Raw genomic sequence first — 25,747 nt, 5'->3', positions numbered from 1 at the left:
CCATCCTTCTTCACCTTCTCAATCACCTTTTCTCTCAAGGCAATTGACCTCACAATGGTTTCTCTCAAGTTCTCTGCTCTCGCCCCTCTGGCTCTATGGATTGTCAGCGTCTTTGCTGCCGCTGATGCTGTGAGTATATCACCAATTTACCTTGCGATGACCTCGAATCCTAACACGAGAGCAGGCCGAGCCAGTCGACGCCAACCTCGCGGTTGAAGTCAGCGTAGCTTTCCCCGAGGCCGAGATCTTTGGGATCAAGCTCGTGAATGGACGACCGACCAAGGCCCTGCTCGATTTCACGAACAATGAACCAGAGCCGGTGCAGGTCGCGTTCATCGGAGGGGCGCTCCTCAATCCTAAGCCACTAGCACCTGAACAGCCTCCCTGGACTGCGGTGGTGAGGAACCTGACGAACACGAGATATGATCTCTCAATTCCGGCCGGCGAGAAGGCGAGCTTGCCGTACAATTTCGTCACGGATATGAACCCGCAGGACTTGACGCTGAACCTTCTCGCCGTGATTATCAGTCAAGCGGGAGCAGTTTATCAGCTCCAGGCGTATAACGGGACGGTGTCTGTGGTGGAGCCTGCTACGAGTTTCTTCGATCCTCAAATGTAGGTTCCCATTTTTAGACTGCCATTATATCAAAAGCTAATCAGTGCCCAGCATCTTCCTGTATCTCTTCCTCCTTGCCGTTTTCGCAGGAACCATCTACTTCGTCTACAAGACCTGGATCGAGACTCTCTTCCCACAAACAAGACGCGGAGGCAAAGGTGGTGAGCGCGCTAAGCGTTCTACTGCTGGAACGAAGGCTGCTGTTAGCCCCAAGGAGGCGTCGGCTACTGGAGCAGCGGCCGCGAGTGGAGCATCACAGAAGGCATATGATGAGAGCTGGATTCCGGAGCATCACATTAACCGCCCCAAGGCGAGGAGAGTGCAGAGCGGAGGCGCGAAGACGAAGAATAGGGCCTCTGCAGAGTAGATGAGCTGTAGAATTATGATTGAGTATTGACAGCCGAGAAAAGAAGGTGTATTATTGAGGGTTGGGGGTCTATCTTGGGTAGATATTGGGAGGCAGCATATGGTAAGGCACGGTTGAATGCCTTAAAGCAAAAAAGTGTATATTACGACACGACGCAATATAAAAGCATTGGTAGTCGTACAACCAATGTCATATATTTTGCGACGGAAACATATTCGTTCATTATAAGCAAAAGAAATAATGATTTCCGGGATCCAGGGGAGAAACCGCCTATGAAACAGCAAGAGCAACAGAAGCGTCCTGCCTAACAGCCTCCATCGCCTCCCTTTTCGCCTTCAACGCCGCGAAATTCCTCTGCATGGCCCTCTCCGTGAACTCCTTGCCCGTAATCATGGGGTATTTCTTCAACGGGCCCTGGATGCAGGCATCCGTACACGGCTGATTAAAGAACGCCATACTATAGCGCGGACCATAATAATCGACCTCTGGATCACAAGGGGTCTTGACGCGGTGGAAGGTCGACTTGAAGCGGTCATCGGACCAGGACATGAGCAGATCGCCGATATTACAGACGATCTCGCCGGGCGCGGGATCGACCTTGGTCCAGGTATCGCCGATGGCGAAAGCCGTGGTGGTCTCGCGGCCGGGGCAGATCTCGAGACCGCTCTGGCCGGCGCGCTGGAAGAGCAGCGTGACGAAGTCCCAGTCGACGTGGGCGCCCGCGCGATAGTAGTTGTCGGGGACGGGCACGGAGCGGTCGACCTCGAAGTAGTGGAGCAGGCGCAGGACGGTCTGGGACTCGGGCCGCGAGACGTCGTGGGCGTCGATGAAATAGGAGTCGGGGAAGCCGAGGCCGCGGGCGAAGCAGAGCATGAGCTTTTCGCTGACGGCTTGCGCTTTGTGCATGAATGCGAGAGCGGTGGTCTTGAAGGAGGGGAGGACGGAGTCGGGAAGCCAGAGACCGTCCATGTTGGCGCCGAACTGCATCTGGTAGCTTTCCTTCTGGTCGGGCTGGCCGGTGGAGGGACGGACCTGGGCGTTCTTCTCCCAACCGGCGTTCTTGGTGGTGAATGGAACCTTGGCCTTCTCGGAATCGGGGAGGGCGAAGAAGGCTGCTGATGTCTCGAACATCTGTCTCTCCGTTAGGAAACGAGCTGGATGAGGGGGAAGAGTTGGAGAAGGGGATGCGTACGTTCTCTATCTCTTCCTCGGAAATACCATGGTTGATCAGCCCAAAGAATCCGTCTGTTTCGGCGGCGTGGACGAGTTGGGCTGTGATCTCGTCGACTCGGGACTCGAAGTCATGGAGGGAGATCTTGGGGATGCTGCGGTCGGCGTACTTGGTTGGTGCCATTGTTGCACTTGTTGATAACTTTGGCTGAGAACCGAAAGAAGACCTCGATTCTGGTCGCAGTACTGAAAGGCCACAGGATGATTTGAGCCGGAATCAGAGGTGGGGTGAGAGCTTGAAGACCAAGATTGTTTGCTCAGGAGTCTGCACAGAGAAGCTGAAGGCATTTATTTATATTCCAAGGTCTCTCTGCAGTTTTAGGGAAGCCTCGTCTTTTCCTCGTCTCTTGTCAGGCATCTCACTCCGATGTCCGTTCCACAGGTCGCTCGTTTCATGAAAATATCCAAGAAAAGATTTTCCTGGCTTCGAGTGAGATTCTGGAAAACATGTGGTACGACTCTATCAGCGGCTGGCTCCGCTGCACTCCAATGCGGGGAGCGAGGGGCGGATGCTTATCGGCCGGCCGTGTCGTCCGCGGAACTCCGCTGCCAAGCATCTTTCCGGGTGCGCTTCGGCCGAGATCACGGGTGAGAGAGATGCGTGAGGGTTAGAAAAGCTGCGACTGAGACGAGGCCGAACTCGTATTCCCTTGGGTTGAAGCGGTTCAAACTGACAGTGTTTTCAATCCTGTGGGGAGAAGCTTTAGTTGCTTATAGATCTCAGTAACTAACATGTGGGTATAGACTTGGAAATCCTAGGATGAACGATCAGTTAAGGGGGTTTTAGAAGTCGGGACGAGAGAGCTTGACTTTGTTCATTGCATTGTCATATCCATTATCCATGTAGTCATGGAACCAAATGGCCTTTACCTCCTATCCAGTCTAGACATATTTCCAACCTCTCCTATTCTCCGCCTTGACCCCCGATCTCTCCCTAATTCCCCTAATCGATTTCTTCGCCGCCTCGATAATCTCCAGTTCATCAACCTTCACCAGTTTCCTGTCCTTTACCAGGCACTCCCCATCAACAACAACCATCTCTATATCATTTCCGGTACACGAATAAACCACCGTCGTCATCGGATCAACACCACCACTTAGAACATCCTCTTCATCGTACGGCGCACAATACAAGCCCCTCGGATCCACAACCACGAAGTCCGCTTTCTTGCCTATCTCAATACTACCAATCTCCTTATCCAATCCAAGAGCCTTCGCACCATTCATCGTTGCCATCTCAAGAACGGTCTCAGCGCCCACCGCTTTGGCGTCGAGATGTGAACCCTTATGGAGTATGCCCGCGAGGTGCATCTCGCGGAACATATCGTAGGTATTACCGCACGGGGCGCCGTCCGTCCCTAGACTCACATTCACGCCGGCATCCAACATTTCAGGAACGCTTGCAATCCCCGAAGCGAGTTTGCAATTGCTGTTAGGGTTATGCGCTACCGTCGTGCGGGTCTCTTTCAAGATTGGTAGATCAACAGGTAGATCCAAATGCACCATATGCGCCAGCACGGTTTTTACCCCCGTGAGCTGGGCATCTTGGCAAAACTGCATGGGCGTGCAAGAGTAGAGATCTTTGTAAATGGTAAGGTCTTTGGGTGCTTCGGCACAGTGCATCGTGAGGCCGATATCATGTTCTTTGCACGCTTGTCCGATTCCAAGGTGGGAACTGAGGGGCGAGCCACGGGGTGTGCCGGCTGCGGCCCAGACGTGCAGACGGTCATTGAAGGAGCCATGGTGCTTTTCATGGGCTGCCAGCATGGATGCGATGGACATCGAGTCAATATCTTTGTCTCGAGGATCTGAGATATTAAGCTGCCTATTAGTTTCCTCAAATTTCACCAACTTGCCCTAATCCTGCATTAGAATCTGACCATGCGGAGAACTTGTACACGGGCAAACTAACAAGACAGGCTCGAATACCAGTCTCTCCAACAGCCCGTACCACATTCTCAAATCCGCTCCGATGCGTAAGCATACTCTCCAGAAAACAGGTCGTCCCACTCTTTAGCATCTCCGCGATGGTGAGTCTCGCAGCCACGTACCCATCATCTGCGGTGTAATTTGCCTCTAGGGGCCAGACAGCATCGCACAGCCAAGAGTGGAGAGGGAGGTCTTCGGCCAGACCGCGCAGGAGGGATTGTGCAAGATGCGAATGCGTGTTGATGAGACCTGGGAGAAGGATGCGTCCTGCGAGGGAGACGATTTCGACTTCGGGAGGGAGGGGGGACTCTGCTAGGAGGGAGGTTTTCCCGATAGAGATGATACGGTTTCCCTCCACTAGAACAGCACCGTCCAGGATAACTTCTCGAGAGGGATTGATGGTGATGATTGTTGCATGCGTGTAGAGGGTTGATTTTCCAGCTGTCATCTTGACAGCTTCTTAATCTTGGAAGTTGAGGAGATGTGATTGGAAAGCAAAGCAAGAAAAATGTAAAGGAGTATGAGGCACAACTGCTTCTGAATGAATCAATGACACCAGATGGAAAGTTCAGGAGAATCTCGAAAGGGATCTTGAGAACTTCTCAAACTCCATCTCCCATATCGTTTCCGGAAAAGCACGCTCCGAAGCAAGATTTCTCAAAATCAAACTCAAAGCATCGACTCTGATACTGCCATTTCCGTGAAGGTATCTCGGGAGAGGCACGTGCGTGACATCCCCAGATTCAGCCCCTGTCAACGGTGGTCTCCGACGTGATAAGAAGCTATCAGTGCCAATTTGCGACGTATGATTGGCTTCGGTCACCTCCTGAGATCCCCCAGATTCTTTATCATAATTCCCTGCTCCAGCCGGAAGTTGAAGTCTGGCCGCTGATCGCAAAATTCGAGTTTCTAGACAATTTAAAAAGACGAATGATATAATACTAGAGGAGAAGAAATCCCTTAGGGATCGTCAGTAGGTCACTTGACTAGCTAGCTCTCTCTTGTCTCTTCTTGACCTCGAATTTCCGGGGAAAATCGCTGATGATGTATAATCCAGAAACCGTGGAGAAAGTTCCAGCAGCGCAGGATGGCATTCAATATGAACCCTCTTCCCACGAAGGGGTTGTTGGTGTACCAACGCGAAGCCACTTCCAATACTTGAAGCACTATTTCACCAGTCGTGAAGGTTGGATCGGTGACTACGTATGCCCACTTCCCCTTTACTCTACTCCATCCCAGTACTTACAAGGTCTCATAGGATTATGTCTACCTCATCACACCCAACGTCTGGCCCCTAGATCGCAAATATAAGGACTATGAGGCTCCTTTCTACGGCCTCAACGACGAGATCCCTATCCTTCTTACCATTCTCCTTGGTCTCCAACACGCACTGACTATGATCGGGTCCATCGTGTCCCCACCTTTGGCCATAGCAGGCGGAGCTTTCAATTTCGATGCCGCCATCACCCAATATTTGGTATCGGCAGCCTTCATCACCACCGGGATCGCTACTGCTCTCCAAGTGACGCGGGTCCATCTGGCCAAAACCCCTTTCTTCATTGGGACGGGATTGTTAAGTGTTGTGGGCCCGACGTTCGATATCCTGCCCATAGTGTTCAACTACACTGCGATGCGATATAAAAATGGCACGTGTCCGACTGCATCTGATGGGACCCAGCTCCCGTGTCCGGATGCTTGGGGTGCGACCTTAGGGACCATGTTGTGCACGGTCTGGATCCAAATTGGTATGTCCATGGTGCCGCCTAAGAGCTTGAATAAGATATTCCCCAAGATCGTGACCGGCTCTCTGCTTTTGCTCGTCGGTGTCTATTTGATCAGCAATGGCATGCAGAATTGGGGCGGAAGTTCTAATTGTAATGGGGGGACGGGGTTCTATGCATTGTGCCCCAGTATCGATGCTCCTAAGCCTCTTGTTTGGTAACTAATCCTTGGAAAATGGGGGTTCGGAGCTGATGAACAGATAGGGGAGATCCCAAACTCATCGGACTCGGCTTCAGCGTCTTCGTATCTATCATCTTAGTTGAGCAATTTGGCTCGCCGCTCATGAAATCTGCTTCAGTCATCCTCGGTCTCGCAGTTGGGTGTGCCATCTCTGGCGCCACCGGTTACTGGTCAAGAGAAAATATCGACGCAGCTCCCGCCGTTACATTCCTCTGGGTTCATACTTTCAAGCTCTCTGTTGACGGTGCGCTTGTGCTGCCTTTGTTGATCATGTTTGTTTGCGAGGCAGTCAGCTGTATGCCTGATATCCTCGCCACCGCCGAGATCTCAAATGTGGATATCGAAGGGACACAATTCAATAGCCGCATTCAAGGCGGGATTCTCTGGGATGGTTTAGGGTCTCTTATCAGTGCTTTTGGGACCGGTCTTCCCATGGTCTCGCAAGCAGGGAATAATGGCGTTATCTCTTTGACCGGATGTGCGAGTCGGAGAGCTGGGTGGTGTGCATCCGCATTCCTGATCCTCATGGGCCTGTTTGGTAAATTCGGGGCGGTGTTCGGGAGCATGGTATGTTAATATCCCTGACGGTTTGGGAAAATAAGCCAGCTGATAGTTGAATAGCCACCCTCCGTCTTAGGTGGCATGCAAGTATTCCTCTACTCAACTATCGCCGTCGCTGGTATTCGCGTCCTTGGATTAATCTCCTTCACGCGGCGAAACCGCTTTATCTTGACGGCAGCTCTCGGGATCGGCTTCATTGATATCGTGCAGCCAAAATGGTTCAGCCAAATACTCGACTACAGCGGGTCGAACGTCCATCTTCAAGGCTTCGAACAAGGAATCAACCTTCTGGTCGAGACGCCGTTTATTATTGCTGCTGTTGTCGGCGTCTTCTTGAATTTGGTGTTGCCTAAGGATAATAGTGCGATGGATAGGATTGTGAGGGATTCTGCAGGCCATCCCATGCAGGAGACGAGAGCGGATTAAATCTTTCTGATTGTACCAAACAGATAGAGAGGTTACAAGCCAGGAATATAGAGAAACATTTTGATTTATGCAATATATGCACTCCAAGCTGTCTCGCGGTGCCGTTAATCATGAAAGGAGTAATACCCTAACACTCTTTCTCGTTTGAACATTCCTGAGTCTGGAAGTTTTGTTCCAGTCATAAATTTAGGTGTACGAGCACCAGTGGAGAAGACCTCTTTGCCTGCCTGAATCAAGACAGCACTTGCTCATGTAGAATACGGCGCGGCCAACTGCCTCAGAAAATATCATTTAAAGAGAAAACTAGGGCAGTAAAAAGCAGGTACAGGTATAAGTCAGGTTTTACCCAGCGTAGGACTCGCAGCTACTTGAAAGAGCTCCAGGCAACATGCCTGACACTTGCACAAGGCAACACAACTATGTCTTAGGCCAACATAGATTGACAGCATGCCCACGTACTTTCATCCAACAACATCAGCCTAATCAACATCTTGATATATAGGTCATTTGATATGGCTCTCCAAATGATTAATCAAACAACGCGACAAATGTCAATGCCTGGAACCCTCAAAGTGAGTGGAAAATAATTCAGGTGGCTTCGTGCCTTGCCTTGTTCTCCCGCATGTCCCACCGGGTCGTTGCTTTTGATTAACCTTGCAGTGTTTCTTTGTTTATATATCTTTCAACAAAGTCACATACTTCTTGAGCAGAGACAACGTCAGAACGCCAACAGCGCTGAATGATCTTCCCACAAGGTATGTCCGTTATGTCAGGGAAATCCTGAGCGCAGTAACGTCTTTCAACTTCGTCGCTCTCTAGCTCCTGGTACGGGGCTTTGCCGGTCATGATATTGTACATCGTAGAGCCTAGTGCGTACAAATCTTCCTGAACTGTCGGTGGGGTACGAAAAGTAAAATCGGGCGTTATAAACCGTGTCGAGGCGCAGCCTGACGGTCGAGAACCATCAAGAGAAGATGAACCAAAGTCAGCAATCTTAAGACTAAGATCTGCATCGAGTAGAAAATTCTTAGGCGCTATATCGCAGTGAAAAACTCCTGCCGAGTGTAGTAGATGAACTCCTTCTGCTGCTTCTCGTATCCAACGAAGGCGTTGTGTCTCTGATATCTCGTCGTTGTGTGCACAAAGGTAATCCTTAAGACAGCCGTTTGACATATACTCTATAGTAAGAGCGCACTCTTCGGAATCCCATGCAATTATCCTTACTAAGCGGGGATGAGGGCCTAGTCTCTTGTATATTTGGTACTCGAGCGTGATATCACTGCGAGACTGAGTAGCGCGAGAGCCTAACCACGGTGATTTGACAATATCACCGGATGGCAAGCGTTCTATAAGCCCCGATAGTCCGCCGGATATCGTCTGCCCTCTCGATTTTCTATAACTGGTTTCAATCCCTCCTATATATTCGGTCTTTCCAAACAATGATGCAATTCCAGCAGGTTTGGCAATGGCTGGGCCCGTCTGCATAATAGTGAGTATTGTATAAGCAATAGCATGTTGTGCGAGGAAAAGAAACAAAGAGTTACCTCTCTGACCGTAATGGATACATTGCTCTTAATGTCCTCGCTGGGAGACTCCTCTTTATGATCAGGAAGGATCCTACTGCTAGTGATGGAGCTCATGGCTGAGAGGAACAGAACAACTCTTTTTATAAAAGATGTAAAAGCGAAGGGACTTGTTGAAAGGAGGGCGAGCGAGAGGCATTGTAAACAATACAGATGCCAGGGGCCGACTTGTCGGTACCTGGAAAGGTACGTACCTAGGTACGTCGCGATAATGCCGGACTAACATTAATCCGTGTCCGAAACGCTAAGATAACCTTACGCGGACCAAAAATTTCGATATCGCAAAAAAACTCACGATCAACACCCACCTCTATTGACACTTTGGATCAAACAGGAAAATGGCAAAGAAACGCAAAGCATCCGCTCGCGCGGAGGTGGAAAATGCTACCGAAGGATGGAATGAACAAGGCGGAAAAATGGGTCCAATCAATTCGTACGAGGATGTCGCAGACTCGGAGGATGAATTCCACATGAACCGGGATAAGATTATGCTGGATGAAGGGCCAGATGCGAAGAGGAGGAGGAAGTGGCAGGAAGAAGGTATATATTACTCAGAATTTGTTTGGGAGCATTCATTGACAAGATTATAGATGCGTTACTCGAACCGTCCGACGAGGAAATATTGGGCTATTCTTCAGAGAGCGAAGATGATGATATACCCGAGCAAGCCGATGAAGTGGCATCATCAGATGAAGGAGGGGCCGAAGAAGAGGATGAAGATGAAGAGGGATGGGGATCTTCAAAGAAAGACTACTACAACAATGACAATATCGAAACAGAAGCGGACGCATTGGAGGAGGAGCAAGAGGCAAGACGCTTACAGAAGAAGCGTTTACAAAAAATGAGCGAGGCAGACTTCGGTTTCGACGAGCTCGAATGGACTGCCGGAAATGAGGCCAAGGACGGAGACGACGAAGGGGATGTAGTTACTGAGGTGTTGAAGGATATCGAGATCACGCCAGAAATGGGACCAAAGGAACGACTGAGCCTTTTACAGGCCCGGTATCCCGAATTTGATTTTCTCGCCAACGAACTGCTCGAGCTTCATCCTCTGTTAGAAGATCTCAAACAGCAAGTGGCGTCCGAATCGACCACCGGCGCGACGACAACTGAACCATCCGTCACTCTCATAAAGGCAAGGGCTCTGGCAGCATACGTAGGCTCTCTCGCAATGTATTTTGCAATCCTCAGCTCTCCTGCAAAGAGCAGTCAAGCCCTCCCCCTCAACCCAGCCGAATTGCGAGACCACGCGGTCATGGAGAGCCTTCTGCAATGCCGCCAATTATGGACGAATGTCAAATCACTCAAAGCTCCGGCACCTGCACCAGCGTCCACTGAGTTATCGGAAGATGAAGAAATGGAAGATGAGCCAGTAATTTCTAATGGCGTCCAATCATCCAGCGATGATGATAAACCTAAATCGACCAAAAAATCCCGGAAACAACTCGCAATTGAAGCCACCTCTGCCTCCCTCGCAGACCTTGACTCCCTTCTTCCCAAGCGCACCAAGAAAGTCAGCAAACCTGTCGTTTTCCGATCCGACGATGATGACTCTGATTTCGGTGAAGAAACCGCCCTTACTGCCAAAGCCGCCGCTGAGAAAGCCACCCGTCGCAAGAATCTCAGTTTCTACACGAGTCAAATTGCGCAGAAAGCCAACAAGCGTGGAGAGAAGGGCCGCGAAGCCGGTGGTGATATGGATCTACCGCATAAGGAGCGCTTGCGAGACCGCCAGGCACGACTCAACGCCGAGGCCGAAGCGCGGGGGAAGAAACTCGATGAATACGGCCGAGGAGGGAAGGGTGTCGCTCTTGGTGCTGGAAGCGATAGCGAGGATGACGACGCTGGGGTAGCGAAGGAACTTCGTGGCGAAGAGGATTCTTACTACAACCTCATCTCCAAAACGTCGCAGGATAAGAAACAAGCCAAGGAGGAGCACCGCGCAGCGATCCGGAAGGCGAAGGAACAGAATAGTCTGCTGAGAGTGGTGGAGGGTGAGATGGATGAGGAAGGCAAGAGAGCGATCGGGTATGTGATAGAGAAGAACAAGGGATTGGCGCCCAAGCGGAGGAAGGAAGTCAGAAACCCGAGAGTGAAGAAGAGGATGAAGTTCGAGGAGAAGAAGAAGAAGCTGGCGAGTATGAGAGCCGTGTATAAAGGGGGTGAGGAGAGAGGCGGGTACGGAGGTGAGAAGACCGGTATCAAGACGGGCCTGGTTAAGAGTATCAAACTTTGAGTGCGGGATCAGCTATCACTATCCTATACAGGAACGGACATCAAAATTCTTCAGGTTTCTTAATTCTCTAGTTCGTGTCGTGAATCTGGCTAGACGAGTAGGTAGGTGGTACCTTAGGTACCTAGTGCAGGGTGAAAAGTAGAGTAAAGATGTACGAAAGGCATCAGAATACCTAAATCTAGCCAAATCAACGAGATAATCACAAGTTATATCGAATGAGCAATTACCTAGGAACTTTGTTAATTATGAGCGCGATCCAAAGCTCCAATATCTGTATCAGAAGGGGATATAGATTATGCTCGTTCGAGGGCCAGCATAACCGCAACGTAAAAGAGAATAGCTACCTAGCTTGTTGTATGTACCAAGAAAACATCGAAACACCTATTTTCTATCAAAGCAGCAGACTCTTCTTGTATTATTAAGAATAGCCGTCCAACTCAAAAACCCAGGGTAAATAAGTAACCCTCTCTCTCTGTGATACAATATTTTCAAGTTGCGAAACTAAAATAATAAATAGATAGGAGACTGATATATGATATGATATGCCTGGAAAACAAATGTAGATAGGTAATGCGTTTTGGGATATAGATAGGTAGGTAGGTATATGTTAAGCAATAATTGATTCATTCCACGATTCATTCATTCATTCATTACCTTATCTTCTATTCTTTCCGCTTGCTTTCTATTGGGTTTGGATGTATAAGGTACATAAGGTATAAGGTAGGTAGGTAAGTGGTGAATGCTCCGATATGTGTGTATAAGGTATTTACCCTGACAAGACGTAGCAAGAAAGCCAGTTAGTAGGTATAGAAAGCCCAACGGCATACGCATCAACCAATCACACATCCAGCTTCTACTACTCTATACAATAATAATAATAATAGAATAACGATAAGATCTACATACACAGAATTCGTAATCATCGAGCCACCTCAGCAGGATCAGAGTTTATGGAGTTTTATATCCGTGAACGGGAATAGTCGATCCGTCGGACGAAACGGGAGGTCGGGTTCGGGAGATCTATTTGTTGCACATCGTTATCGTACCTGAACTGCCGACTTCCGATAGTGGAGAGCTTAGTTGGATGGAAAGGCGAGTTCTTGATATCTGGTGTTTCGTTCCGTCCCATCATACGATTGATCGATCGTAGGACGGTTGGTGGTTCTTCCGATACCAACTGTAGTTGTTGTTGTTGTTGTATTAATTTTCGTCCGGCGGGCGTAGGTAGAGCCTACGTACCTAAGCCTCTTATAAGGTATAGGGACGTGCTAAGCTATAGTGTTACATACAAAGAAGCCCCTAGAAAGCATACTAAGTAAAAGCGGGCTAATAGGCGGTAACTACAACCTGTCCCCTCTAGTTAAGATAAGTACTAGTTTTATATATAAAGTAAGGTAATCCTTAAGTAAGTATTATATTGTTATAAGACTGTAAGGCTAGTAGGTTTAAGCCTTTAGAGGCGGGTAGTTAGGGCTACTACTAAAAGATAGTAGCTAAACAAAGGAAAAGGATAATATATGTTTTTGTATATATATAAAGAAAAGAAAGTTAGAAAGAATAAATGTAGCCTAGTACTTAAAACACTATATAATTATTACTTATAATAAGAAAGAGGTTCTAACCCTTATTAGGTACAGATTTTAGAGTAGAACTCTATAACCTTAAAGAGCTTATAGAACTCTACTAGTACTACTATTAGGTAGTATAAGTATTTAAGGGCCTCCTTCTAGTTAGAGAGAGAGGCTAAGGGCTTAAGGGGCTATTATTAGAATATACCTAGCCTCTATGTCTTACGATATAGAACTAGGTATAGTAGGGTTTTTAGTAGGCTATAAGAGTAGTCTAGTTTAGTATCTTTATAATTAAATTACTAGTAATACTAGGTAAAGTCCTTATAAGAAGTTCTAAGGGTAAGATAGTAATATAGTATTAGTCTAAAGAGCGTAAGCTCTTTAAGTAGTTTAACCGTATAGTCTAAGTCCTAGGACTTATACTAAGTAAATAGCTTAGGTCTACGTCTTATCTATTAGTTATCTTATACTTAAGAGACTAACTCTTACGTAATTAATCTTATTCTTACGACTATAGGTTATATAGTAAGGCCTAAGTCTTAGGTAGGCTTTTAGGCGCCTTTGTCTATAAGCCTATTAGCCGCCTTATTACCTTTAATTCTAGTATACCTAAGGGACTACTTTACTCTAGTATTAATAGCAAGTATAGTGTTCTAGTAGTTTAGGATAGCTTACTATAAGGAGTTTAGTACGTTCTTACGTATACCTTAGATAACTAAGGTACTATCTATATAAAGCTAGATACGTTTTTAGCTTACCTCTAAAGAGAGGTATATTATATACTAGAGGCCTTTTTAGGCCCTAATAGCTTTTACGTTAAAAACGTAAGAGATGTTATTAATTAAGCCGTAGCCTAAGGCGATCTACTTACTAGCCTAGTAGACTATATAGCCGTACCTTATAGTATGTTTACTATTAATATATTATTTAGACCTATTAGAGAAGATAGTAACTATATTTAGTAGAAGTCTTACTTACTACTCTTTAAAGGCTTTAGTAGCTTTACGCTTATTAATTCCCCTTATAAGGTTAGTCTTACTCTTAGCTAAGTAGTATAAGATAACAAGTCTTAGTCTAAAGATCTCTAGAAAGAGTACTCTAAGTCTTTATACCTTAGTAATTAAGCGCTAAGGAGTGTATACCTATAAGCCTCTTTTAATTATTAAGGGCTTAATTTACTATATAAGTAAGTATTATTTATTAATTATCTAGAGCCTAAGAGTAAACTAGGCCTTTACTTCTTTTAAGGTAGCTATAGCTAATAAGAGTCTTACGTCCCTTAAAAGGGCGATAGTTAAGGTCGTTCTCTATATAAAGAGTACCTTATATACTATAAGTACAATAGTCTTGTTAATAAGCTTAACGAGTCTACTAACCCTAGTACTAACTATTATAGTCCTGTCCTACTACTATAGTTATAAGGGTTTAGTCCTCTTTACGTACTACGCCTTTATTTTGTATAAGACTAATAAGAGAACGTAAGTAATTACTACTTTCTTAAGAAAGGATACTAGAGGTCTGTAGACTATCTATATAAGGCTACGTATCTACTAGACTACCTTTCTAGCTTTTACTACCTGTTCTATAATATAGTGTTTAAAAAAGAGCTTCTTATTAAACTAGACCTTAAGCTATTAAAGGGCAGGTTACTTACTGTCCTTTAAGGTAGTCGTAATTAAGTATATCGTAAGGTCGTTATTAATGTAGTAGTCTAGAGAGTAATACTCTTATTCTTTACTTATATATATTATCTTAAGTTTCTTAGACATAAAGAAGACCTTATTCTTGTTACCTTATTTAATAATACTCTTTATATCTTAGGCTAAGAGTTTAACGTTTATATTAAAGCTAAAGGAGGCGTAATATATATAGAGGTCGTCTATATACTTAAAACGCTATTTTAGATCTTATAAGAAGAGTTTAGTAAGGTATAGTATATATAAGACTAGAGATAGTAGAGATCCTTATAGCGTACTATAGTAGACGTTATACTCTTTTATAGTCTCTTTCTTAAGTTAGACTTATACCTTATAGTCTAAGAGAAAGGACCTTATAAGCTTAAGTAAGGTAAGAGGCTATCCTTACTCTAATATCTTCTTAAGAAGACAGTTTCTAAGTAGAGCGTTAAACGCCTCTTAGACGTCTATTATAACTATTATAACTTTCTAGCTAGCTACTATTATAGCCTTTACGTTATAAGTAAAGGCTATTATAAGGTCTATTGTCAATCTTTTAAAGAGGACGCTCTTATACTAAGGGCTAAGTATCTCTTTAGTAAGAGTAGTCTAGGCTAGGCAATAGGCTATAATTCTTTTTAGTCCTTTAGATATATATAAGAAGAGTGTAATTAGCCTTTATAATTAGACTAAGGACTTGTCTTTCTTACTAACCTTTAACATTATAACTACCTCTATAAGTTTCTAAGGCTCTAGAAAGTAGCTATACTAGATATACTAGTAGTATAATCTGTGTATTAGCTCTTTAATATAGCCCTAGTAGGCCTTAAGAAGCCGGACTATAACTTGGTCTATTCTTAGAAAGGTACTTAATACTCTAATCGTGTTATACTTAACCTCTTTTATTAAGACTGTCTAGGCCTATTCTAGGTGTCCTGTCTTATTCTAGTTAGTTAAAGGGTCTTGTTCTAGGTTATTATCTATATTAAAGTAATTAAGGACCTCTAATCTTAGTATCTTTACCTTCTTAAGTATGTCTTTTATAACTGCCTTATTTAGAACTAGTAAAAGGGCCTTAATGTTTAGTACAAGCTTATACTAGCCGATAACCTTATATAAGTCCTTATTACCCTTTATATTATTAAGGACGTGTTTCTAGTAGTCTTGTTTTACCTTATAAACTATCTTAAGGAACTATTTAGTCTTAAGGGTAATTTCTTCTTTCTAGTTTATAATACGTAAGTTAATATATACCTAGTAGGCCTCTTAATAGTCTTTTGTCTACTATAAGGTAGTATACCTTATACTACGCTATAGCTTTCCTATAGCCTTAATTATAGAGTAAAAGACCTTTATAAGCCTAACTACGTACTTATTAATTTATACTATAGTTATAAAAGTCTATAGGCTTAAGAGACTAGCTACCTTATTCTTAACTAGCCCTAAGAACTTATTAAGCTCTATATCTAGTACCTAAAAGTATACTTGTTCTAGAAAGACAGTTCCTTATCTAAGAATAGTAGTAACCTAGGTTATATAGTCTAAGCTATAGTATATGTCGTTATAGACGACTAATTATATAAAGAGGACATTTAAGAAAGTAAGGTTAATAACGTACTTACTCCTTTAGGTAAGGACCTCTAGTATACTTATAAAGTCTATCTTACTAGTACTAGCCTAGTCTACTAGTTCTTTACTATAATAGCTGTTCTATACTTCTAGTTTAAACATATTGTACTAGACATTAAAATCGCTTCTTACTAAGTAGCTAGAGAAAGAAGAGAGGTATGTTACGTAGTTAATAACCTTAGCTATATTAGGTAGTTAGTAGTAGTTAAGGATTAGATATCTATTAACGTTAGTCTAAAGAAGGAACTTACTATAGACTAGTTAGCGTTACTAAACCTTAAGGCCGTTACCTTTTTTAATATATATTAGTACCTTAAGGCACTAGTCTTCTTATTACTTAATGTCTTCCTTATCCTAGTCCTAAGAGTCGACTAGTATATAAAGGTTGTAGGTAAGGTAATTCTATATAATAGTTCTTAGGCTTGTATAAGGCTCTTAAATATAAATAATATCTATCTTTTTTATAAAAGTAGTCTATAAGATTATAATATAGCTAGCCCTGTTCTTAGCTATATTAGCCTAGTATACGTAAAGGTCTCTTAACTACTATTATTAATTATAGTAAGCGCTATAGCGCTAGTATTAGTTTCTTAACATTAACTAAGGTTATCTTTATTCTTATTAATTTCTATACTTTCTTAAGTAGCTAATACTAACCTAAGGGTTCTAGGTAGTAGTATAATTTATATAGTAGTCCTAGCTATAGTCTTAGCTATACTTACTTTTATAATAGTACTACGTCTAACCTAACGCGTAGTTATAATAAATAAGCCTACCGCTTTGTATTTAGAGATCCTTTCTCTCTTACGTTTTTATAAAGATATAATATTACCTTCTAAGCTAAGCGCTTAGGTATAAAGTTATAAGTAAGGTTTTACGTCTTATTAAGTTAGTATATCCTAGAACGTAGTCTTAGGCTAGGACTATGTCTTAGGTTATGTCTATACCTTAGGTTAGAAGTCTATGTCGTACTAGGTCTAGGTCCTTAACTCTTGTTCTTATAATAGTACTCTATCTACTATATAAGTATTATAAAAGTCTTTATCCTTATGTTTTTAAATAGTACTAAGCTCCTTTTAGAAAAGTCTAATAAGCTAGCTCTTCTTTTACTATAAGGCGGCTAGGTAGTAGTCATGTCTTATTAAGAAGAGTCTATAGTAGTTAGTATATTATAGTCTCTTTACGTAGTTCTTACCTATAAGTCTATTATACTAGTCTAGTCTAGTAGCGTAGTTATTACACTATAAGTACCTAGTACATTTGTTTAGGTTATAGTACCCTTAGTAGCCTAGGTTATAGTAAGTAATTAAGGGCCTCTTGTCTATAAGCTTTAATACATTACTAGCGTTAAAGAGGTAAAAGGGGTATACTAGCTTAAAGAAAGAGATAATCTATATAATTCTGTTTGTCTAGAGGTTTGTACTATATTATAATATATAGTAGTAGATAGGTTTAACTTTAGTCTACGTAAAGACTTCTTTCTTTATTATACTTCTTATACTAATAGTAGTATTATCTATAAGTTGTTATATTATATATAAGACGCTTATAATAGTATAGTTATACTACTTTTATAAAAGCCTAACCTTTATAGCCTAAAAGACTTAGGACATAATCGTAGAGTTATCTTACGTAAGTAGTAGGTCTCTAGTAGTGTCGTTAGTAAGGATAACTACCTAGCTAGTAGTAGTAGACGTAATAAGTAAGATAGCTATAAGAGTAAGGCCTAAGATCTTAGTGTAGAGTTTCTTTTATAGTAAGAATAGCTTAAGCCTAAAGAGTTAAGCCTTTAGCTTAATAGTAATAAGGATACACTTATCTTCTTTTCTTAGTATTATAGTATAGCTACTTTCTAAGCTAAGAGATATACTACCCCTAGTAGAGTAAGTCTGTCTAGAGGTCTTAGATGTCTAAGAGCGTACCCTTAAGTTTATTAAGGTCTTTTATATTACTACTTTTATAAAGGTAATAGATTTTAGTATAAAGAAGGCTATAAGCTCTAAGGGCTAGCTCTAGATACGTAAAAGAGTAAAGTTTGCGCTATTAGTTTTAGTAAAGAGGGTATTTAAGATATATTTAACAAATTTCTTAGTAATATTATAGGCTACCTTATAATATCTGTTATACAGGATATTTAATCTATTGTTGTATTACTAGAACTAATGAATTAAATTAACTAAGTAAAGTAATTATACAAAGTACCTTTATAGCTATAGTAAATAACTAGGAATTTTAGCAGGTTACTAACCCTAATTAGGTTAGACTAGAGTCCTAGTCCTGTAACTAATAACCTTACGTAATAGGCTAGTAGTTTCTTGTAACACACCTCTAAATCTACGCCTATAACGTCTTATCTATCTATCTAGCCTAAATTCTATACCGCCTATCGTTCTACTAAGTAAGGTACTAAAAGAGGAAATAGAAATAGTAGACTAGTAAGTTTTCTACCGTCTTATATACTAAAAAGGGAAATAGAAACAAGGAATCGTCTTAATTAGGTAATTAGAACGCCTATAGTATACGTATTTAATAGTCTTAAGAGGTAACTAAAATAGCTATAGCGTACAGGTTTAATAGCTTTAAGAACTTAGTATATTTTAGTCCTTTTAAAGCTTTAGTAAGCTTATCTACTACTATATCCTCTATACGCTTAAACTAAACCTTTATCTTACTTAGCGCGACTTGCTCTTAAATATAGTAGTACTATACGTTAATATACTTAGTTCTCTAGTAGATAACTAGGTTATTTATTAGTACTAAGGATCCTTAGTTATTACTATATATTTAGATTATTTTAGTGTCTTTAGAGTTAATACCTAACTTATAGAATAGCTACCTTAGCTAAGCGGCCTCTCTTATAGCGTTAGAGAGCCTATAGTACTCTATTTCTATAAAAGAGAGTACTACTACCTGTAGGCACTTTAATCTAAAGGATATTATACTACTATAGTAGTTAAATAAATACCTAATAGTTAATCTTTATGTTTTTATATAACTAGTATAGTCTAAATTACTATATCTATATAATCTCTTTAACGCTTCTTTACTAGCCTTATATATAATTCCTAAGTTAGGCGTACCTTATAGGTATTATAGCGCGTGTTTTATAGCGCTTATATAGTTAGTAAAAGGGTTTGTAAGATAGCGTAATAATACAGATATTAAATAGTATAGATCTAGGCGTATTTAAGTTAATAAGTATATAAGTAAACTAACGATTTACTAATATAGTTTAATTTAATCTACTATAGTATAATCTAGGTTTAAAACTATAAGCTTTATGTAAACTAGGTCTAATAGTGTTTTAAAGGCTTTATAGTTACTTATCTTAAAGCGTTTAAGTACCTTCTTAATATAAGCGTCTTATATAAGGGATATAGTCTTATTACCTTTATTCTTAACGATCTTAACGCTTATAAAGTAGTAGTAAAGACCTAGATCCTTTATCTTAAACGCGTTCTATAAGGCTACTTTTAGATTAGCTAGCTCTTTTCCTTTTAGGCTAACTAATAAGAAGTTGTCTATATAAGTTATAACGATTAATCTATTCTTAGGGTATTAATATATATAATTATTAGCTATTAGGGGCTTAAAGCCTAGCTTAATAAGTACTTAGTATAGCTTTAGCTACTATAACTATAGAGCCTACTTTAAACTATACAAAGCCTTATTAAGCTTATAGACATAAGTGTTATCTTTACTAGAGCTAGTTAAAAGTTCTACGTATATATTCTTATTAGCTTTCTTATTTAGAAAGGCTATAACATAGTCTATTTGTTTTATCTCTTAGTCTTTCTTAGCTATTAGGGCTAAGATTACCTTCTAAGTTATACTTTTAGCTACGCTAGCGTAAGTCTAATCGTAATTACGCTTATAGCGTTACTTATATCCTTTAACTACCTAGTAGGCCTTATAGTGTACTACTAAACTATTAACGCTAGTTTTCTTCTTAAACACTTACTTACTACCTAGAACCTTAGTACCCTTTTAAAGGCTTAATCTCTTAACTAGACTCTATATATCGTTCTTTATAAGTAAGTCGAGTTTGTTCTATATAGTCTTCTTTTACTACTTAGACTTAACGCTACTAACTACTTTCTTATATATAATTAGGACGTTTTCTAGATCGTCTTTAACTATAGTCTAGTAAGTAGCGTAAAACACTATAGCTATAGTAGAATAAGCTAATTACTATACCTCTTGTTTAGTATTATTCCTTATATTCTCTTTAGTTATATAACGTAATTAAGATTAAGTTATTTAAGTAGTTTTAAGGTTAATAGACTATATAGAGTCTTAGGCTTAAGCTAGAGCTTAAGCTAGAGCTAGAGTTACCTTTAGCTTGTTCTTTAAACCTTTTAGGCGCCCTTAGCCGCGCTTAATAGCTACTAAATTAGGTAAGGCAGTAGTCGACTAATCTTAGATCTGTTCTATAGTAGAGTTAGTATTAGCTAGTAGATTAATATTAGTAGTAGTAAGAGGCGGTTTCTTAGCTATTTTAGCTACTTTAGCTAGATCTTAATCTTTAGCTAGCTCCTAATCTTTAGCTTTATCTACGTCTTTAGTGTTTATTAAATCTATAAGTAGATTAGTTAGTAAGCACGGTTTAGTTAGTAGTAACTACATCTTATTATCTAATACTTTTAATACAAAACCTCTTTTATTAAATCTTACGTTTAATAATCTAATAATCTTATAAGCTCTTAAGGGCACGTAATAGTAGTATATTTAGTAGCCTTTAAAACTAAGAAGGATCCCCTTTTTAGTACGCTTATTAAACTTTCTTAACTTAATCTGTCTTTAATCTAGGATATAAACATATACCTTATAGCTAAGTACTTATAAGTAGGCTATAGACGGCTTGTTGTCTTGATTTAGGTATAGCTAATCTATAAAGGCTTAATATAAGGTTTTGCCCTTAACAGCTAATATAGCTATTCTGTTAATAATATAAATTGTCTCTTCTAGTAACTTTAGCTACAGCTCTTTAAGGACGTTCTAGTTAATTATAGTAGATTATAGTCGTCTAGCTATAATCTTGTTTACGATCTTAGACACGCCTAGTTACTTAGGGGTATATAGTATAGTTTCTTTAACTTAAATCCTCTTTACTTTATAGACGCTAGTTAACGCGATACTACTGTATTTGTTACTGTTATTAACTGTTAATACTATAGTCAATAGGCCGTGGACACTAAGTAGGCGTGTTTTTATAAAAGGGTTAAATAAATTGATTCTCTTATTATAATGTTCTCTTACTATTTACATGTAGTACTACTATACCTTTTCTTTCTTATAATATCCGCGATATACTATAACAACTCCCTTAGACTAAAGAAAATATAGTGTCCTTACTACGTAAACTATAAGTAAATAACGTAAAAAGCAAGTAAAAGAAGTAAAGTAATTAAATAGGGTTAAAATAAGTAGTACGCGGATTTAAAAGAAATATATAGTATAGTTAAAGCGACTTTAGCTATATAGTTTAAAGTCTGTTTAGACTATAAGACGCGCTTGTTATCTTATAATTAAGTACTAAGTACTACGTAAAGTAACTAATAAAGCTAAAATAAGTATATAAAAGCAAACTAATTAAAAGGAGTTAGTTAAGGTAAGTAAAGTTAAAGAGAAGAGAGTATAATATAGTTAAGGTAATTCCGGCTATAGCGCGTTTTGTTCTTTACTTAGATTATACTATTTTGTAACTAACTACTAAGTATATAGAGCGGTTATCTTATACGTTACTCTTAGGTTTGTACTACTATATACTTTCTCTAGCTACCTTACTATCCTTATTATAGTTATTATTCTAAAAGTAAGCTATACTAGACATTCTTACGTACTATAACTTATATATTATATCGACCTTCTTATATAAGTTATTTATTTAGATACTTATAAATAGTATTGTGTTAACAAACTAGCTAGGTATAGAAAACTCTTTCTCTATCTGTACTTATTAAAAGCGTTATAGTAGGTTAAGTAACTCAAATCGTAACTAGGCCTTGTATCTCTTAAGCTTATAAATAACATTATCTTTAATTACTTAGCCTTTATAGTCCTTAAGGCCTTTATACATACTATAAATCTAAGCTTTTATTGTCTTTAGTATCTATATATCTACCTTAAGCTCTTCTAAACCTATATACAAGTCGTTAGTTATTGTCGCTATCTTATTACCTTTTACAATAGCCTTATCTAACTCTTACTTTATACGTATAGCTACTATCTTAAACACCTTAGTAAATATAAGGGCTGGTTTTATATCTATAAGTACGGCTTTTATAACAAGAGTATTCTTTACTACTTATAGCGTTAAGGTAGTCTCCTTAGCCTACGTAACCCTTATAGTACGTAGCTTACGTAATTTTATAGTAGACATTATTGTAGTTAGTTTAGGTAATATTAATAGCTAGTTAATTAGTTAGTCTAGTAGTAGCGTTACTTGTCTTACTAGTAGTATAGTGTACTAATCCTCTTTATTATAATAGACTATAAGTAATGCCTTTAGGCTTATTAGTTTTGTCTATATAAATAATACTACTTTCTCTACTTGTCTTAGCGTTATATTACTTATTAGTAGGATATCTAAGTAGTTATATAAAATTATAATTACTCTTTTATTTAGCGTTAAGGCTAGTAGCCTATACTGTTTTATTCTAGCGTATACACGGCTATTAGACGTAAAGTTTACTAGCTAAAGTCTTACTCTTTATTAGATAGACACGCTAGTATTTAATACTACGATTAGAGGTCTTCTAGTAAAGATTACGTTTATAAGAAAACTGTTAGCCCCTTCTAAATCGTAGTATTAATATACGTATATTATTAGTAGTTTTACTAGGTCGTATAAGGCCTAAGCTTAAAGGCGTTCTATATTCCTGTTACAGTCTATACTATATCTCTAGAGCTATAAACCGTCTGTTATCTATAGTTCGCGTACCTTGTCTCTAACCCTTTAATCCTTAACTAGCTTAAAGCTAGCGTCGACTTTTATAGTATAGTAGTTAACGACTATTCTGTCTATATTATATAAGATTAAAGATAATAAGGCGTCGACATTATATAAGATTAAAGATAAGAAGGCGTTAGTACTACTCTTTTTATTAGTATGTTTTGTCTTCTTAGTTAGCTAACTCTTTATATCTTGTGTTACGCGTTTATATAATTTAAATTCGTCTTATAGTATTATCTAAAATTAGAATAATACGTTATTACTATTCTCTTTATATTCCTTTATATTAGACATAATCCTTAGCTATAAAAGCTACTTAAACAGAAGTTACTTAAGTAGAAGTAAGAGTTATAAATGTTAAAGTAGAAGCAAAAGTAGCTGTAGATACTATAGTAGCCGTAGATACTATAGGTACTAGAGTAAGTCTAGCTACTATTATTAGGTCTATTATATAAGCTGTCCTAGATATAAGTAATGTCGTCTATATTAAAGTAGGAGTAGATGTCGTTAGAGTAGTAGATTAAAACGTTAGAAGAGATGTAGGTAAAGAAATAGATTAAAGTATAAAGAAGGTTAAGAATATAGACTAACTTAAAGTAAGAGTAATAATAATAACAATAATAAAGTAAGAACAAAAGTAAGATAATTAATAAAGTATACTTTTAGCTATACTCTTGTCTCTTATAGTTACTATTTATGTCGATCCTTAAACTCCTTTATAAGCTCTTTACTATTTCTTAAGTACAAAACTAAGAGCTAGACGTCTTACTTAGGCCTAAATCCTTTTTATTAGACTAAGTACTTTATACGTCTTCTTATAGACTTCTTATTAACGATCTTCTCTAGTTCTTACTCTTTCTTACTATTAATAGTTACTAGCTTAGGGTATACAAGCTGTTCTTTCTTATATAAATCTGTGCCTTTTACTACTAGTTCTAGGTAAGTAATAAAGAATACGTTATATACCCTCTAATAGTTAGGAATCGCTAGCTTATACGTAAGTCGGCCTACTCTTTAGATTACTTTTAATAAGCCTACTCTTTGTTTATTAAGCTTTCTATTTTTTTTAGTAAGAATTAAATAGCCCTTATATAAGTATAAGTAAACTTTGTCCTTTACGTTAAAGAAGACTAGCTTATGTTTCTTATCGTAATAGTGTTTAGTAGACACTACTATAAGATTTAACGCGTCTATAATCTTAATCCTTATATATAGTACTATAGTAATTGTTTCCTAGCCTCTTATAAGCTTTATAACGTTATTTAGCGTAAAGCTATATAATACTTTATTTAGAGATTTACCTATACTTATAGAAAGTGTATTATTTAAGTAAAATTACAACTCTAGTAAAGCTTCTAGCTAGAGAGTATTGTCCTTAAGTATATAAAGATAGTACTATAACGTAATCTTGATTATCTAATTTATTTGTTTACTTTATCTATTACTCTATAGATAGTAAGCTGTTAAATATAGTAGCTTTGTACCGAGCTTTATAAATATCGCGGTCTATAGCTAGGCTAGAAACTATAGGCCTTTATCTATAATAAACATTTTTAGTAATCTCTAGTCTAGGTCTATTAACTGCCTTACTACTATCACGCCTTATTCTACTACTATCTAAGTCGCCTTTTCTAGTATTATTACTAACTTCTTTATTAGCTTATTAGTTAAGTTAAGTAGTACGTTAAACCCCTTCTTTAACTAAGGTAAGCTAACTATAAAGTCTATAGTTATTATATAAAACGGCGTAAGTAAGGTAAGAATTAGTTAAAGGGCGCTATATAGCTTATGTCTTATCGTCTTATATATATAGTATTTAGGATAGTAGTAAAGAAAGACATATAAGTGTTTTACTAAGTATAAGATATAAAAGTTTACTAATATTATCTCTAATATCTTATTATATCTTAGATACCTATATTTATATATTACTATAAATATCTCCTTAATATATAACTATAGAATACACAGCCTTCTTAGGTAGCCGTTAATACTCTTTTAAAATAGTAATCTATCTTTTATATAATTAAAAGGTAAAGATACTACGTTATTTCTAAGCTTTACGTTTTCTATAACTATATTAACTATAGTAGATAACCTTAAATTAGTATTATAGCTATTAATAATTAATTTCTTAAACGTAAGGTCTATCTTAACTAAAGTTACTATATAGTAATAGGCCTCTAACAACGTATCTAGTTTGCCTAGTCTATCGTTACTCCTAGCTTCCTTAGTCCTTATAGATAGGCGTAATAGTATATCTAGTATAATATTCGCTTTACTAGGCTTATAGCGTATATCTAAGTAGAATTAAGAGAGGTACTCGCTAGCTAGTACTAGCCGTAAGTTTAACTTCTGTATTAATATTATAGTTATAATATCTAACTACTTTAAGATATTATATAAGAAACTATAATTAGTAAACATAATAACTAGTTATATCTTTAATTCTTTAATAAACCTTACAAGTTTCTATACTATCTATATAGCTTTATAAAGAATATAATAAAGGATAAAAAACTTTTACGACAGTCGTCTACGCCTCTTACTACCCTAAAAACTCGAAAACAAACGATAGAATCGAAATCAGTACCTTTAGATACCCCTTAGAGTACTAGTAGACTATAGGCAAGCCTATAGTAACGGATAGTAGGTATACTAGACTTAAACAGAGCTAACACTACCTACTTACAGGTAGGAGCTAGTACTCCTACACCCTGACTAAGAGCTATAGCAAAGAGCTAGAGAGTAGTAGAGGTAGTAAGGACGATAAGACAGAGAAAATTATACAAAGAATCAAAGCTTACGTAATACTAGGTAAGGAGGATAAGGCGTCGCGCCTCCTTTACGACCTTATTATAACGACGACAGTAGTAGTAGAGCTAAAGGTAGTAAACACAAAGACCCTCTTACGTACCCCTAAGACCCTTTCTAACGACGACCTAGTAACGATTAGGTAATTAAGAACGATATTAAAAGAGGCCTTCTAGAGGCTGATAGTAGCGG

General features: G+C 39.1%; 6 protein-coding genes across 6 annotated transcripts; 3 read left to right on the top strand and 3 right to left on the bottom strand.

Moving 5' to 3' along the window:
* Positions 1-25: 25 nt before the first annotated feature.
* On the top strand, positions 26-986 carry M430DRAFT_42471 (hypothetical protein; the record flags this gene model as incomplete). The annotated part of the gene is made up of 3 exons (XM_024867559.1): positions 26-129; positions 185-615; positions 668-986. Exons 1-3 carry the CDS (start codon positions 55-57, stop codon positions 981-983), a joined length of 822 nt encoding a protein of 273 aa, XP_024721194.1. The 5' UTR covers positions 26-54.
* Positions 987-1,104: 118 nt separating this feature from the next.
* Positions 1,105-2,652, bottom strand: M430DRAFT_35245 (hypothetical protein). Its single transcript, XM_024866704.1, has 2 exons — positions 2,176-2,652; positions 1,105-2,114 (listed from the first exon to the last, which is right to left on the bottom strand). Exons 1-2 carry the CDS (start codon positions 2,335-2,337, stop codon positions 1,254-1,256), a joined length of 1,023 nt encoding a protein of 340 aa, XP_024721193.1. The 5' UTR covers positions 2,338-2,652; the 3' UTR covers positions 1,105-1,253.
* Positions 2,653-3,022: 370 nt separating this feature from the next.
* M430DRAFT_35243 (hypothetical protein) lies at positions 3,023-4,072 on the bottom strand. Its single transcript, XM_024866703.1, has one exon. It carries the CDS (start codon positions 3,993-3,995, stop codon positions 3,096-3,098), a length of 900 nt encoding a protein of 299 aa, XP_024721192.1. The 5' UTR covers positions 3,996-4,072; the 3' UTR covers positions 3,023-3,095.
* A 1,114-nt stretch (positions 4,073-5,186) lies between these two features.
* M430DRAFT_19430 (hypothetical protein) lies at positions 5,187-7,091 on the top strand (the record flags this gene model as incomplete). The annotated part of the gene is made up of 4 exons (XM_024864071.1): positions 5,187-5,345; positions 5,401-6,080; positions 6,128-6,671; positions 6,726-7,091. The coding sequence occupies 4 exons, from the start codon at positions 5,187-5,189 to the stop codon at positions 7,089-7,091; spliced, it is 1,749 nt and encodes a 582-aa protein (XP_024721191.1).
* A 156-nt stretch (positions 7,092-7,247) lies between these two features.
* Positions 7,248-8,787, bottom strand: M430DRAFT_140475 (hypothetical protein). The gene is made up of 2 exons (XM_024862665.1): positions 8,636-8,787; positions 7,248-8,570 (listed from the first exon to the last, which is right to left on the bottom strand). Exons 1-2 carry the CDS (start codon positions 8,729-8,731, stop codon positions 7,740-7,742), a joined length of 927 nt encoding a protein of 308 aa, XP_024721190.1. The 5' UTR covers positions 8,732-8,787; the 3' UTR covers positions 7,248-7,739.
* A 184-nt stretch (positions 8,788-8,971) lies between these two features.
* On the top strand, positions 8,972-10,910 carry M430DRAFT_58926 (hypothetical protein; the record flags this gene model as incomplete). The annotated part of the gene is made up of 2 exons (XM_024868764.1): positions 8,972-9,214; positions 9,265-10,910. Exons 1-2 carry the CDS (start codon positions 9,013-9,015, stop codon positions 10,908-10,910), a joined length of 1,848 nt encoding a protein of 615 aa, XP_024721189.1. The 5' UTR covers positions 8,972-9,012.
* Between the last annotated feature and the right edge of the window lie 14,837 nt (positions 10,911-25,747).

This window comes from Amorphotheca resinae (assembly GCF_003019875.1).
Source record: "Amorphotheca resinae ATCC 22711 unplaced genomic scaffold M430scaffold_6, whole genome shotgun sequence".
Lineage (NCBI taxonomy): Eukaryota > Fungi > Ascomycota > Leotiomycetes > Helotiales > Amorphothecaceae > Amorphotheca > Amorphotheca resinae.
Note: the sequence above shows the minus strand (reverse complement) of the source record. Positions and strands in the feature narration are given on the sequence as shown.

What these genes read in the sequence shown, in the direction of transcription:
- M430DRAFT_140475 (XM_024862665.1), bottom strand. Translation starts at nt 8,731, where the DNA reads ATGAGCTCCATCACTAGCAGTAGGATCCTTCCTGATCATAAAGAGGAG. An exon ending in TATCCATTACGGTCAGAGAG is followed by an intron (nt 8,571 to 8,635) that starts GTAACTCTTTGT and finishes ACTATTATGCAG; the next exon opens with ACGGGCCCAGCCATTGCCAA.
- M430DRAFT_35243 (XM_024866703.1), bottom strand. Translation starts at nt 3,995, where the DNA reads ATGTCCATCGCATCCATGCTGGCAGCCCATGAAAAGCACCATGGCTCC.
- M430DRAFT_35245 (XM_024866704.1), bottom strand. Translation starts at nt 2,337, where the DNA reads ATGGCACCAACCAAGTACGCCGACCGCAGCATCCCCAAGATCTCCCTC. An exon ending in CCGAGGAAGAGATAGAGAAC is followed by an intron (nt 2,115 to 2,175) that starts GTACGCATCCCC and finishes ACGGAGAGACAG; the next exon opens with ATGTTCGAGACATCAGCAGC.